This window comes from Chiroxiphia lanceolata, chromosome 9 (assembly GCF_009829145.1).
Source record: "Chiroxiphia lanceolata isolate bChiLan1 chromosome 9, bChiLan1.pri, whole genome shotgun sequence".
Taxonomy (NCBI): domain Eukaryota; kingdom Metazoa; phylum Chordata; class Aves; order Passeriformes; family Pipridae; genus Chiroxiphia; species Chiroxiphia lanceolata.
The window spans coordinates 24041004-24056883 of record NC_045645.1 but is presented as its reverse complement, the minus strand read 5'-3'; the positions used below and the strand labels follow the sequence as shown (position 1 = coordinate 24056883).

The window sequence follows — 15880 nt, the reverse complement described above, 5'->3', positions numbered from 1 at the left end:
AACATAGCTATTTAAAATCAGCAACTGGATTAAGCAGGAAGATCAAGGTAATTACATTGATGGCTGAAAATATTCAAAGGTTGAATGCCTCTTAAGGAAAAGAAGTCCCTGAGCACGTAAACTCTTGCTAATTAATGACAAAGACGAGACAAAAGACAGAGAGCAACCACTACTTCTCTAAAAGATGATGCAAGGCAAGGCAGCTGCATGAGTTAATACCCAGGTGCCCATGATTTAAAAATCCTGTGGTATCAACTAAACTGATCTAAAAATCTCATCACAGCCTCTCCACAGCAAATGTAGTCTTCCAGACAGCTTTTCTTCTGCATTGTTTGGAGTAAGTTTAAAACTTCATCATGTCTTTCAAATGCATCCCAGAATTCTGTGATTTAAGTAAAAGCTAATGACTACCCCCTAGGAAGCCCTTGATTAACAGCAGGGCAAAATACAGGCCAATATAGAAACGTTTGAGATTGCAAAATCTAAAAATCCTCTGTTACTGTAAAAATAACAGGATGCTTTCCAGATAACAATTTCTTTTAGATTTTTGAAAACAAGTAGAAATTGGACCCAATCTTCCTCTATATACTCTGGGAGAGGTTACATTTCAGCTATTTTAGCTCAGAGTCTGCAAAGGAGAATTTTTTGTGGTTAATTTTTTTGGCACTTATATTATCTACTTTTTATACTCTTGCTAAACAGCATATAATTTGTTAATTTAATTAAATATTAATTATTATTTAATCAAATCTTAATTACCATATAACCTCACTGATCCAGTCCTTGGACCACACTTTCACCTGCTTCCATGCAGCTTATGCAGAGCAAAGCGGGTGAGGATAAATGTCAGCTATGGCACAGCTTAGAACAACCAATATAGACACCTGCAGATTTTCAGGATACTTCATACCTTCCCATTTCTCCCAGTGTATTTGCTGGCAAAAGGGAAATCTAGGAGCTGCTCATTGGTAGCTCTCTTACCTAGGAGAGCTCACAGAGCTGGAAAATTGCTGTAAATCTACTAAATGGTACCACATGACCAGATCAATATAGGAGACTGGGAAAACATTCCCAGTTTCTTGTTTCATTATCCTTTGGGTAAATATTTATAAATAAACATGCTCTCAAACTTGAGCAATGGCAAATGGTAATGACCTGCTGCTTTTAAAAGCTTAAAACATCGGACCAGTGTTGCTATTTCACTGAGGATTTGAAGAAGAGACAAAAAGAATTACAATCACAGCAGCACTGAATGCGCAGTTCTCAGAATAGAAAGAAAACATGAAAAGTAAAATAATAGAAATACAGAGAGGGAAAGGGAAACCTTCAGTCTCTTTATTCAGAAGGTTACTTCCCAGCTGCCAGCATCACTTCAAAGGGCTTGCTGAGCCTGAGGGCTTCACGCAAAGGAAGAAGGAAGCCACAGACAGATTTTTCTGCTGAAGAGAAGCAGTAGGTGCGTGGTCCTGGTGCACACCCGCCTGGACTGGGACGGGGTCCAGAGTGAGCTCCAGCCCCGGCAGGGCTGGGGCTGCCCAGCTCTGCCCTCCGAGGGTGTTGGAGCCTGTGCAGGGGTGAGATTCAGCTGTGACAGAGAGAGAGCTGGAGCCAGGGCTGCTCAAGCCAAGTCAGCAGCTGCTGCAGCTCAGCACGGCTCCGTGGAACATTGGCACGGGGTGTTTCGCACAGAACGTGATCTCGGGCTGACGGTTGTTTCAGGAGCAGATAAAGCAGTGGATCAGCACAGACGCAGAGCGGCAAATGCTCGTTTTTCACCCCTCGATAAAATCCCTTCCCTTTCCGGGCACAAACGCGTTCGAATATGCATTTGCAATGTAAACTTTCGGTCATGGCAGGGAAAATGGAGGTTCACGGAGAACAAGGAACGACCTGTCCACTTCCGAAGGCTGCTTCACTCGGAGGGGGTCCAGCCAGGCTCACAGGTGCTTTGCCTGTGCTGCCAGCTGGCTGGATGTCAGGCAGACCTAACAGGAAAGCCTCACTGCCATGTGCATATGCAGCTGTGCTCCGGCTGTGAAATGCTGCTATTCAATACTACAGCCATCATGGTAACCCATCTCCATCCCCAGGACAGCCAGCCCAAAATACAGGCAGACACCCTGTAGGCCTGACTGTTCCTATTCAAGATGACCTTCCTTATCTAGTTTCCCCAGTTCAGAAATGACTCACTATAATAATGTTATAAATACATGTTGATTCTTCAGTCATAAACTTAAAAAACAAACAGACAGACAAGCAAAACCAAATCTTATTAGATTTCCTCCCATGAGGGATAAAAAAAAAAATGGGGATGTAGTTTAATAAAAAGCTGCTGATTTCTCAGCTGTGCTTGTCACTGAAAATAAAGTCTATCAGAAGAGAAAATGAGCTGGCTAGTAATACATTAGAAATGTAAATGCAAACTGGCAAAGAAAATGAAAGTCTCTTAGCCATTTTGACTTGTAACAAAACCTTTTGTTTCAATATGTTTTAACAAATGCAAATTAAATAGTGCTGGCAGACAGAAGATTTAGTAAAAAATATTCAAAGCAGCATGCCTGTATGATGCACAGAGAGTAGTTTTGTAATACCTGCCAAAAAAACAAAACCACAGCAGAGGACATCATCACATCCTTCTTTACTCTTCATTTACTTGCAAACCACCTGTGTGGAAACTCAGTGCAAAAATATCCTCTAGCTGCAAGAGGCTTTCTGTGTGTTGATTCTGTGCCCAGTTCCAAATCTCTCTTCGCTGCATACTGTATATGGATTAGAGTATTTGTCTGAAATAAAGAAAATACACTATACAAAGAAGTAACAATTCCATAATATGTGGAAGAAACTGTCCTCGCTTCTCCTGTAGCCAAAACAAGCAGAAGATAATCAATACAGCAGGCATTAGTTACTTGATGGATACTGGTAGAAGACATGGCAGAAAGAAATTTCCTCCTCATAATTTTAGTTTTTTCTATCACTCCTTGCAATTTACCTATGCCTCCTGGGATTCCTGGTATGTTCATGTCTACCCCAGAGGGCTGATGTAAGCCATCTTGTCCCCTGGTTTCTTTCTCTTATAAACTTGCCAGGAATATTTTCCCAGCCTTCGAGTAACAGTTCTTATTGGAAAACTACCAGAAGAACACATTTATTTAAAACAAAGGCATTAAGTAAACAATTTGATTTAAAAAAAACAAAACCAAAACCAAAAACCATCAACAAAACCATAGCAACTAAACACTAGTACAATGGTAACTGTAAAATAAGTTCACCATCCCAGAATTTGAACTGCAGCTCATGGATCACACCTCAGAACAACACGTACCAGAACGAGTAATGAAGCGTTCGTTTAGAAACTGCCACAGATTTGATTTCATTTTTAGAAGAGTTAAGAAAAGCTTCCTGAAAGGCCCAGGTAAACTCACAGCTAACATGACAGAGCATGCCCCTCCTCTTCAGTAGCTGTTCATCTCTAAAAAGAAGCTACCAGGCTGGACAGAAATGGTGATCTGCAAGGTCACACCTGAGGGGAGCAAAGGCAGTGTCCACAGAGGGACTCGGGCAGTATTTGGCCCCTCTTATGCAGTTAGTTCTCCCTCCCTTTTCCTCTACATGCCTGCTGGAAGATCACTCCCCTCTCAGGACTTTAGTACTGTTTTTCATCCAAGCTTGGGGATAGTAAAGGTTAGGGTTTGCATCATCTTGTGAGGTTCCAAATGAGCTGACCAACATCCTTGGTTGTCTTCACAACTTGTCAGCCTTTCTAGGTCTTTACCAAACTTACAAATACAAGTCTGTTCACAGACATATTCAACTCTCCTCTCTGACACCTCTGATTAACCTTTAAGAACTGGCAAGACTTCCTTTTTTCACCTTAAATTATCTATTTGGTGCATTTTGGTACTCATGATCAGACAAATTTCAGCAACTCTGAAAGTGATAAAAAGAATATACCACCCTAAAATAATTTTAAGGAAATGAAAAAATTTACACTGACAAATTTGATATTTTGCTAGTGTTTTTATTTTCCACTAAGAAACTCTAAAACTCTGCTAGTTCTAACCAACCTGGAAAACAAGGTGTTCCAAGAAGTGGTTTTATTGAAATTTTTCTGACCATCACAAAATAAGAAAGACTGACATTTAATCTCCATTTCAATGCTTATTTTCACTTACTTTCAATGCTTATTTTAATTTGAACTTTGCAGGTGGAGCAAAAATGTTTATACCCCTCTCTAATCTTTACTTTTCTCATTGGTGTGTTCCTGACAGTATTTATCTGCAGGAGTTGTAAAAGGGGATTGATTCTGTAAGCCACAAAGACTTTCTGAATCAATGTCTGACTAATACCATTCAGGCACTTACAGAGAGTTTCATTAACATGGACTAAGTAGTCATCGAAAGGAGTGTGTGTTGACTGTGTTACGTGCAGATGATATGATAAAGATGGTGCCCATATCCAGATTCAACAAACACATTTGATTGTTTAATGTCCCTCTGCACACCCGGTGTAACAAATACGGCCTTTGGGGGGAAACAAAATAGGCTGCGACTGGAACAGAACATGGAGCCAGTGTTCTGCATCACCTAGCTAACCTCAAACAAGATTAATCATCTCTCTTTACCTGAGATGGTGTAACCCAGCTCGTCTCTGCTAAGAAAATTTCATTGTTAAAAATACACTGCTTCTTGCTAAGCTGTTTGCTTTCTGTATTGGCAAAAGACCGTAAGGAATACGAGAATATCCTGTCCTTTAGAATGCAGACTATATTAACAGGTCTCCTTTCAGCTTGTCTTTGCAGAAGGGATGAAGCAGATCTTACACGAGGAGGAGGACAGCCATCCCAGCCTCCCCAGAGAACCTGCTGTTCCAACTCCTGCCCACCATTGTTACAGTATGTCCCCTTCAAAACTAACATTTCCAAACATCCACAGGTAGGGGTGGAATCACGAGCAACTGCTCAGTGCGTGGATTCCTGCTCTTTTTACGGCATCACTAAAACAGAGATGTACACGTCCACATAACAGCAAGCCTGTAAGTAGACATACAGTCCCAGCTGATCCACTTCGACAAATTTCAGCTCTATTTTTAGAACTTTTATAAACTAATGTCGGTGTTTATGTGAAACAAGGTGGCTGATGGCCGAGAATGATGAGTTCTCAGAAAACTCTGTCTAGTTTATAGATTACTCAGACAGAGGATTTTGCTGTTAAGTGAAACAAGATCCATTTGTAATGAGACACTTTTTTTTTTTTTTTTAGGGAAGACTGAACATTTAATTGGTCAAGCCTTAGTGTTAATCCATAGTAGTGCTAAACTTAGATCCAGGAATGGCTTCTGATGATTTGCACGTTTTCGGCTTTATGACTGGAAAATAATACTGGGAGAAGTACAACAGCCCAACAGGCACAGCCTGCAGGGCCAAAGCCAAAGAATGCAACAACTTGACTTCAGCAAGCTTCAAGCAATTAAAAAAGCCCAAACAAAGAAACTAAAAAAATAAATAACTAAAAGTAAAACAAAACCCCAAAACAACCATAAAAAAAGCCCACCAAAAAAAAAAAAAAAACCCAAACCCAACACCCCTCACTACATGTAATTGGAATTGTAACAGGGACTAGAAAAGCAGAATACAATGAACAGGATTAAACTTCTTCACTTACAAAAAAAAAAAAATCAGAGTAGCAATTTTAATATTCATAATCATAACATTCATCTAGAAATGAATACCATACAGCCCATGCTTGGCTACTATTATTTAACAGTGCACAGCAGAGAAGAAGATCCCTTCCCCCCATAGCTGGGTACCTTCATGCCCCTTTGTACTGATACAGATCAGTCCCCTGCACTTCAGAGAAGACACAGCTTAAAAAAGAGATAAGAACAGACAGTCACAGTGCTTTTAGAAGCAGCACAGTGGTGTGAGTCGCTGATCTGTTCTGATGCCTACATGAACCATCTCACAGACACAGCAACAGGACTGTACAGCTGGAAGCTCAAGAACAATTAAAGTCACCTGTGTAATTTGCATTACAAAACAAAAAAGACATCGCTCAACATCTTGTTTCTTCTTTTGAATATAATTTTTTCAGCATCCCTCAAATAACTAACCCATGGTTTGGACTACCATGCAAGAGCATATTCTACCCTCTTGGCTTTATGAAACTCAGCTATAAAGTCTTTGGATAATTTTTCCTATGTCCTCTCAGCCAAGTAAAAGAAAGAAACAAGGGCTGGCATTTCAAAAAATGCAGACACGGATTTAAGTATCATGCAGTGAGAGCAGCTACTCACTGGGGACTTGAAAAAGATCAGCATGGCTATTGCAACATACAATGTAACTGAGATGGAAAAAACCTCATTTTCCATCCTGGTTGTTTATTGCATATGTTACGGTCCTCTGTACATCCAGCCATCTCTGATGCCCGCAGGAATCATATAAGCAGAAAAAGAACAGAACATTCTCAAGAAAGCCTCTGAAAAGAAAAGTGTGATCTCCAGGGCGAGTGCTTGTGCCATTAAATGTCTGACATCAGATTTCACTGCAGGCAATAGCAAATCTGTCACCAACTTCAACAGCAAAGTTTGGCTACAGGCTCCCCCCTCCCATCACTTTCCATGGGCCCTGCCTCTTGCCAACAAGTTTAGTTACAGAAATAGACTGAAGCTTTGAGGGGGATCTAAAGGAGAGGCTTTGGCACTATGTTTGCATTTGTCCTCAGCTATCAAGAGCTTCCCTGTTTTGAAAGGGTAGAGGTCAGCACACCCACAGACAGATCTGGAGTGCTGCTCTGGATGCTGCTTTGAGTCACACAGCCCCATTCCCAACGAAAGGAATCACGAGCTGGAGGTGCAGCAAAATCCATGCTTTAAAAGTATAATAAATATATAAACAAAAGATATACCTTAATGCAGCCAACAAAATTCAATTTTAATCTAAATAGTTTTTAAACCAAGTGTTACTATAAGTATGTTTTCTCAGGCCATCTCTCCTCCCAATTCCATATTCAGCTTATTTTTTACCTGTTTTTTTCACTGTTGAAAGATTACACATTATGACTACCTTCCTTAACTGGCACTTCCATTTTATGGGTTTCTGAAAGAAGCAATTAAAAAGTTTGAAATAAAAAGTAGCAGATAAAGACACGATTCATGCTGCCATTTTCCACATGCTGTCTACTGCCAACTTTACAACTTGGCAGATGCTGGGAGTATCCCAGCTCTACCCTTGCAGGTACCAACAAGAAAACATTTTGTCAGGCTTCAAACATCAGCAGGATTTCTGGTGTGCTGTGGGTAAGCTCCCAGAATATCAATACTTAACCAAACCTTACTGTTGCTTACTAGACTTTAACGTTTTCAACTTCCCAATATTTGGCACATTTTCCCACATTCAACTCTGAGAATCAGGTGAAAAAAACTTGAAACCAGGTTCAAAACTGGGGAAATCTAAAAATGAGGTGGCAGGTGAGGACGTGCTGTTCTCCTTGAACAGCACTTGATCCTTTGCAAAGGCTCCACTCTGGGTAATGCCCCAGGGCTGAGTTTCTATCTGTAATTCTAAGACAGCCCGTCCCCCCAGCCTGGGGCCGCCCACTGTCAGGTTCGCACGTGCAGAGCGTGTTCCCTGTTCCCGTCCCCACGTGTGTTACAGGCTGTTCAGCAGCTCCTGGCGAGCTCCTGCCCAAATCATTCGCAGCTGCACAGCTCAGCTGACCCTGGCACTAGAAGCAAATGACGATGAAAGCGCCTGGGAACGAGTCAGCACGGGTCCATCCATCACACAGGCACTGCCTGCCCTGGTCTTTTCTTTGGCAAGTTCCCCCCATAAAGTTTCTGGAACACATGCTTTTACAGCACTTAGAGCCTTACCTCTGTTGGTGTTTTCACACTTCCTCCCTTCCCATGGTAACCACCGTCACAATAATTTCCCTTTAAAAAATGTGCATACCATACGCAGGACTAAGAGCTACCTGTTGCAAAAATCATTTAAAGGGACTTGGTAAAATTTAGAGGATGGAACTTTATTTTCCTATCAGAACACCAATATATATACTGCAAAGAACTTACCACCAGCAGCACTGAAAGCACATCCTTGTTTAAATGCTGTCAGAAATTAAATGACATTTCTCCAGACATCTCATTTGAAGCAAAATACCTTTGCGCAGCTTTGTGAGTGTTCTAAGACTACAGTAATTACCTAAAAGGATCAGACATTTATGCTCTGTGATTGTGCTAAAGTCAGCCAGTGTTTTGGGAGTCAAACAGTTTCTCTGAACACTGCTTTTTATGGGAAGAAAGATGTGCTCTACAGCACTGTAGAAAGGAAGACGTGCACAGAAAAAGAGTAGAAAAGCAGGGTAGGTTAAAGAAAAACTCACATGGTTCCTAAATCCAAATTCTTTGGACATGATACCCTCCAGCTGGACACCACTGAGAAGGACCACATGGCCTTTTCAACAGGCTGAAGGCTCGAGTCAGTGCGACTCCAGCTTCGAGCGCTGGGAGTAATTTACACAACTCACTGGTAGGTGGCAACACTGTACAGAGCTAAAGCACGTGTGCGAACAGACGACTGGACAGCCTGGGTTAGCAGAGGGGCGACATCAAAAATACCGTATGCTCAAACTTAGGGTCACTTCACTTTTTTTTTTTAAAGAAACGGAGCTAACTCCTTCCTTACGCTTTTCCGTGTGCTGGCCATACCCAAAAATCCGAATAACCTTGAAACAAAAACAACAAAAAAAACCCCCACCTGCACAAATGCAGGGTGCATTTCTGAGTGATGGAAAGGAGGGGACAGCCAGCCCTTTGCTGAAAGCGTTCCGAGAAGACGTTGGCACGGAAAGCTGAGCAAGGAAGGAAAAAAAAAATTAAAAAATAAAAGAAGAAAAAGAAAAAGGGGGGAGAGCGGGGAAGAGAAGTAAGGAAAAACAAAATAAAGGGGAAAAAAAGACGCGATCCTGGGGGGAGGCGAACTTTCCTATAATGGGAAAAGACATCCAGCCCTGCCTCCCTCGCTCCCCCCGCAGCCCAGCCCGGAGCACCTCCCTCCTGCCTCCCATCCCTCCCTCCGTGCCGCGGGGGCCCCGCCCGCTCCCGCCGGGCTATAAACGCGGGCGGCGGCGGAGCGGCTGCGGTGGGTGCCGGTGGCGATCGCGATGCAGAGCGCGCTGTTCCTGGCGGTGCAGCACGGCGGGCGCATGGAGCGGGGCGGCCGCCGCCGCAGCGAGGCGGAGGAGGCGGAGAAGGGCAGGATGAAGAGAACGATGTGAGTCCCCTCGCCCGGAGCTCCCTTTCGAACGGGTTCCCGGGCGAACCTGTTGTTTGAGTGGAAGGAGGGGTGGGGGGAAATCGTTTCCTCGCCCTCGGGGTGCTGTGGGTGACTCTGGGTACAGAACTGGCAAAGCCATCTGAGGAAAATTACTACTGCTCTTGGCTGGTGCCTAGAGCTCTGAGAGCTGTCATTTTTAACAGGCTTCTCTCCCTCTTCTTTCTTACAGCATTAAAGATTGGAAAACAAGACTGAGCTATTTCCTGCAGAACTCTTCTAATTCTAATAAAAGGAAATCTAAGAAGGCAGGGAAACACCGCAACTACTTCAGGTAAGTTACGAGAAAGAAAGTTTGTTTAAATAACTCAAGTGTTCTACAAAAACAGTAAACCTTGAGCAGTGGAGTCTGATATTCTCCCTCTCTTTCTGCAGACCTTCCCCTGAGGAAGCCCAGCTGTGGTCAGAAGCCTTTGATGAACTTCTTGCTAATAAATGTAAGTTTGTCTTCAAAAAGTAACATTCAGGAGCAAAGGGATGGTGAAGTTTATATGTCTGTAAGAGATTGCTTCCTTCCATGTCAGCCTTGTACATGTTTATGTAAATAGCTTTGATTCTGGTCTTGCAAGTGAAATGCTTTGAACAGTTTAAAGCCAAAACTCACGGAAGTGTTCTTTAAAAAATTGTAAACTAATAGTAAACCAAAAAATACCTCACTATAGTGGATTTTTTTTTCTGTAACCCCTGTTAGCTAAAATCAAAAATATCAGCTTGGTTTTGCCAAATGTGAAAAGAGCATTTGTTCCCTGAGCTCACTGCATAACCAAGACAAATGTCTTTCAGTAACATGAGAAAAATTCTGCAACACAGAAGTTCAGTGATCTCAGGGCTTTACTTTAGCTCTACAAGAAGCAGCATTCAACAGCAAAGCAAAAGGTCTAAGAAATAGTACTACTATTTGCTCTTTGAACTTGAGTCATCCTTTCCATTGAAAGAATATTCCAGAGTTCTGCAGCAGTCATATTTACTGCAGTGTAAAGGTTAACATAGGCAGTCTTATCTAGAGAGAAGGGGGGTTTTTACATGTACATAGGCTTTGCAAGAAGGAACATACCAACTAGAAATGGCTTTCATTTTTTGTGTTTACCTAAAAAATGGCTAACTCAAAGTGAAGCCTGCCAAGTTGTTAGAGCTTTAACTTGCTTGCATGCATAAATGGGGACATTTTTTTATTGCCATGATATCCCTGAAAATAACAGACCTACAGCAAAACATTTCCATAGAAACAGATGTGAACAGTGGGTAAATTCAAGCTTCCTGAAGTAGTTAACTGACAGTGGTTTTCCCCAACTCCTTTCCCTAGATGGTCTTGCTGCTTTCCGAGCTTTTCTGAAGTCTGAGTTCTGTGAAGAGAACATCGAGTTCTGGTTGGCCTGCGAGGACTTCAAGAAAACCAAGTCACCCCAGAAGCTAACATCGAAAGCAAAGAAAATCTACAATGACTTCATTGAAAAGGAGGCTCCCAAAGAGGTAAAGAAAACCTGACTAAACTTGTGCTCTATTCTGTGAGTTCTTGCAGCCTTTAGTTCTTTGAACTCATTTAAAGATACAGATGTCAAACTGCATTGTACATACCTCAGTGTCAATATCTGTGTCTGAATGCAACTCTCTCCCAAACTGGAAAATGGCACAAACAGTTAAAATGGCACTTCCATTTTAACTGAGAAAAGACAAGTATCTGAACTACTTTGGGTTTTATGTAAAAGAAGAATTTTCTTAAAGCTTCGTTAATTTGACCCTGTAGTAACAGGGTCTTGCCTTTTTTACCTCTTCAGAAATTGTACTGTGTGTTATATGTACTTGAATTCAGTTCTGAGAAGTAAATGTCCTTCTTTCTCTATTTCAGATAAACATAGACTTCCAAACCAAGAACATGATTGCACAGAATATTCAAGAAGCCACACATACCTGTTTCAGTGCGGCACAGAAGAGAGTTTACAGCTTAATGGAGAATAACTCATACCCACGGTTTTTGGAGTCTGAGTTCTATCAGGAACTGTGCAAGAAGACACCCATCACCAGAGCAGCCCAGGGGACATGAGCAATGGAGAAGAAGAAGCAGCCTCTCGCTAGTGAGAAAACAAAGCCACAGCTCATGGCAGCATCCTGACCCAAAAGACTGAGACACTGAGCACTCAGTCTGTTTGCCACCGTGCAAGGACAAATACCAACTGTGGTGCAGAGCTGATGGCCAAGAGTGATGCTTGGAGGTGTTCAGGGGTGATGGCAGGAGTGTGCCAGCCAGCTGCTGGCAGTGCCCTTGTCTGCCAGTGCTGCCACGAGAACTGACTCCATGCATCAGACAAAACCGCACCGTGCAGGAGCCCTTCTGTCACGGCTGAGGAGCAACGCGGCAGGTCCGAACAGAGCTTCCTTCTTCTCAACACAAGCTGCTCTCTGCAGTTGGGCAGTGCTGGGAACTTGAGTAATTGGTTGCCTATTTATCTTTCCTAAACATCAACCAGCGTTGCTGTTGTCAGTCGCTCGGTGTGTTCACACCGGTTCTGTGAACTGCCTCGAGCTGCCACGAGCTGTGCTGGGTTTCTGTGCAACCTGCAGACAGTAACAGCACTGTGCAGCGTGGGGTGAGGAAGGGACATAGCTCAGTTCCCAGAGGAACAGGTTCTGCAACTAAAGTATGCAGGGCTGAGTTGTCTCAGCAGGGCTGCATGGGGCCAGACTGAGGGCAGAACGTGGCCAAGGCAAACAGGAGCTGTATAGTATTATATTTATATGTGGATTATGATTGTGTTGAATGCTGCAATGTCATAATTCTGTCTCGAGGACAGCAAGCTTCAGTGAAGTTTTATTGTTTTTAATAAACTATTTTGATACAAAGCTGCTTTTGCTTGATTTGTTTAGCACACACAGATATATACTATCTGGCACTGGACTCCGAAATACTGAGATTGGGGGACCTGGGGAGATCTTATTAGGACTAATTTTAAAGCAGGTAGCTCTTAGTCTGTGAAGTGAGTGTTCTGTTTGGGTTTTTTTTCAACAGAATAAAAATCTTCAGAGCTTGAAAGCTTAGCAGGGGACACATATCACATCCTCTGTCTTAAACACATCTCTGTGAAACCAATGTCTAGGACAGTACAAGGTACAGGTATGGCTACACAGGATGACAGATCAAATAGAGAGCAGCAGTATTGCGGGAGGTCACAGGATGCCATTTGGAATGCGGGCACCCATAGTACTGCACTTGCTTTCTGCTTCAGAAAGGACTTAGGAGGACTTTAGTATCAGGCTGCAAAATCTGTAAAGGTTCAGTAGAGGCAGTACTACAATAAAGGCATTTGACTCCCAGCTAGGTTAGTGCTTCTTAGAGGGAAAGTTACTGGTCATCATTATTTCATGCTAACTTTTTGGACAAAATCCAAACTCCAAACTTCCAAAACCAGTCCCTAGTTTATTAGTTTTTTGGCATCTGAACACTAGGTCTGTTCAGGTCCTGGCTGCTTGACTCCAATCCTCAGGTCACAGCTTTAAATTGCTTATTTCACATATATCCACAGCAGTCACTTCTATAAGGGTCCACTTCTCCAAGCACCAAGAAATTATAACGATGGGATTTTCCACTTCAATTACACAGGGAAGGACTGTTCAAAAGCAACTACTTCATGTCTGCATACATACATTGCAGGAATGAGCTTACAAGAAAGACACAGAGGAATTTTTTACAAGAGCATGTAGTGACAGGACAAGGGGGAATGGATTAAAACTAAGAGAGAATAGGCTTAAATTTGATATTAGGAGGACCCTCTTTGCTGTGAGGGTGATGAGACACTGAAACAGGTTGTCCAGAGAAGCTGTAGATGCCCCATCCCTGGAGGTGTTCAAGCCCAGGCTGGATGGAGCTCTGAGCAACCTGATCTAGTGAAGGGTGTCCCTGCCCATGGCAAGGGGCTGGAACTAGATAATCTTTTAAGGTCTCTTCCAACCCAACCCATTCTATGATTATATGATGATTCTATGTATAGTACATGTATATGTACAGATACACATATGTCTATCTACTATCCTGACTCTATGCATGGAAATAAATTTGGTACATCCCCCACCTTGCTATAGCCCCATTTCTGGGGCTTTTAGAGCTGGCTCTCATTTGCTGATCAGTTAAGTCCACATAAAGGAAGCACAAAAAAAACCCCTCAGCCCAATAATTTATTGCAACAGAGGATTTTTTTTACTAACCAGGAAAAACAGATTTGGGCTGATAATTGCTTTCCTAGTATAACAAAATAATCCAAAGAGGAAAATAGCCAGAAGTATACCTATTAATGACTCAGAGCCAGGGCAGGAATAATTCCATGAAGCTTCATTGGCTTCAGTGAAGCTGAACTAATCTGTGCCAATTTGGGATGTGGTAATTAACTACTGCTGGTGTCTGGTTTTAAGGAAAGAAACATTTCTAGTTTCAGCAGGTGCTTGAACTACTTATAGCACAGCATGTATTTCAAGGGGAAATTAGGTGGGGCCGTTAGGCTTGGCATCTTTGCCTGAAGGCTGTCCTTGTGTATTTTTAAAATCTGAATCATGAATATTGAGTCTTAGGAAGGCCATGCAGGCAGCTCTGTAGCTTCCACAGGCCATGCCACTGGGGTGGAAAACCAAGCAAGCCATGCTGAGTCCCTGGCACAGTCTGTCTGCAGCCTTGGAGAGCCCTGGCTGCAAGGCTAAGCTGTGCAGCAAAACTATTTGGTGTATCAATGGCAAAAAAAAACCAAAACAAACAACTTAGTACAATATAATAGATCTGTTCATACAACATTGCTTCCAGTTGCAGCTTTTCCATTTTTTTAATCAGAGCCTTGTTTTCCCCAACTCCCAGGAATAAGCTTCACCAGAAAAAGGGTACTACAGCCACTTTGAGAATGCTGCAACCCAAGAGATTGCTATGAACATTTCCTAGGGAAATAAAGAAAACACGATTGCTTTAAGAGATGCTGGTTCTGTGCTCTGGGCAGCCTTATAGCTGCAGTTAAAATTGGTACTCTGGTGTCAGTATCCAATGACAACAAATAATAAACTGCTCATTCCCCCACTGCCCATCCAAACATTCACATACCCTCCAGTCCCACTGGGTGCTCACAGCCAAACACACCACAATGCCAGGGAAAAGACTGGTCTGGGAACAGCAAAAGGAGGGTGCAGGTCAAGGTCTGGGTGCTGCTAAACAGTTGGCCAGAGCACCATCCCTTTTTTAGCTTCCATAAGGTTATAAAACAGCTCCAGGCCTATTTGGGATATAGGCTGGAGCCTCCCAGGCAGGAAAATAAGAAGGGATCTCAGTGGGTAGCTGCAAAGGAGCACAGAACCTGAACAAGTCTGTAAACAAGCTTAGCATAGATAGGAAAAGGAAATATTGCAAAGAACCGAGGAGTGAGAAGTAGACATCTGTAGGAAGGCAGCCCAGCACCCTGGTGCAGTGCAGGCTTCAGCTGCACAGCAAGCCCTGTCTGATCCCAGGCAAGCCAATGCCAGCCTCCTAAAACATCTGATACTGGCACATAAAAATCTGAGTACCCAGAACTGCTGAGAAACACCAGCAAATCTAGAATAAAGGCAACTTTTAACCATCCATACATCATTGTTTTTCAACCACAGTCTCATAATATGTGGTGCTTTTCTTAGCTGCTAGGGGCAAGCAATTCCCCTGCTGTTGTATTGCAAAAAAAAAGAACACCTCTCACCCTTATGATACTGAAGAAAAACTAAAACCTACAACTGGAGCATCTCCAGTAAGTTCCTAAACCACAACTTAATGCAAAGACTACACAATCTCTTTAAAAAAGCAAAAAAACCTCTAATTTTCTAAGCCAACCACATGATTTTGGGAAACTAGGTCAGGAGTTTCAACTGCCCACATCCGGCAACAGCTTGGGTTTTTGAGGGCTTGTGATGACACTGCAGCATAGGGCAAGCTGAAGGAGAGTCCTCCATACTGTCAAGAGGCAACATGTAAATTAAACTCCTAAAACACAACACCAAAGCAGCTGACCCTCATCAGGTCAAAGACTGGAGAGGGCCTCTGAGAACAGGGCAAGCTAAACAGTGATGATGATTCACCACTGCAGCCGAATGGGAAAGCAATGCCACGCAGTAAACAAAGGGCAACACAGGGCTCTTGCTCCATGTGTTTGTGTGTTGTGGCTGAAAGATATGCTGAGACTATAAATAAAATCAATCTGCTTTTCCACATGAAATTCTAGATCTCCATTTGGAGAAGGGTTCACTAATGACAACTTGAAGGGCTTTATAGGCTCACATGCACATGTGTGGAAGGGTTTCTTGGGTGAGACTTCATAATTTGGCAACTTGCATGGAGTAAAAAGTGACCTTTAGGAGTAGTTTTAGGATCTCCACAGATTTTTTTTTTTTCCAGATTTGACTTACTGTGATTCAAGAGGGAAAACCTGACAAGAATCGGAGACAGTGTCCCAAATTCAACTTCCTTCGGGTGGCAAAACATTACCAATAGCTCCTCCTTTATCCCACCAGCACAGGAATTTCTGGTGTGTCTACCAGCTCACATGTGCCAGGGGACAG

General features: G+C 42.7%; 1 protein-coding gene across 1 annotated transcript; it reads left to right on the top strand.

Moving 5' to 3' along the window:
* The first annotated feature begins 9141 nt into the window (after nt 1-9141).
* RGS2 (regulator of G protein signaling 2) lies at nt 9142-12166 on the top strand. Its single transcript, XM_032697014.1, has 5 exons — nt 9142-9268; nt 9501-9602; nt 9704-9765; nt 10632-10798; nt 11175-12166. The coding sequence occupies exons 1-5, from the start codon at nt 9159-9161 to the stop codon at nt 11367-11369; spliced, it is 636 nt and encodes a 211-aa protein (XP_032552905.1). The 5' UTR covers nt 9142-9158; the 3' UTR covers nt 11370-12166.
* Nucleotides 12167-15880: the final 3714 nt, after the last annotated feature.

Coding starts and splice junctions, on each gene's coding strand:
- RGS2 (XM_032697014.1), top strand. CDS start 9,159: ATGCAGAGCGCGCTGTTCCTGGCGGTGCAGCACGGCGGGCGCATGGAG. Junction 9,603..9,703: donor AAACACCGCAACTACTTCAG/GTAAGTTACGAG, acceptor CTCTTTCTGCAG/ACCTTCCCCTGAGGAAGCCC. Junction 9,766..10,631: donor TGAACTTCTTGCTAATAAAT/GTAAGTTTGTCT, acceptor TCCTTTCCCTAG/ATGGTCTTGCTGCTTTCCGA.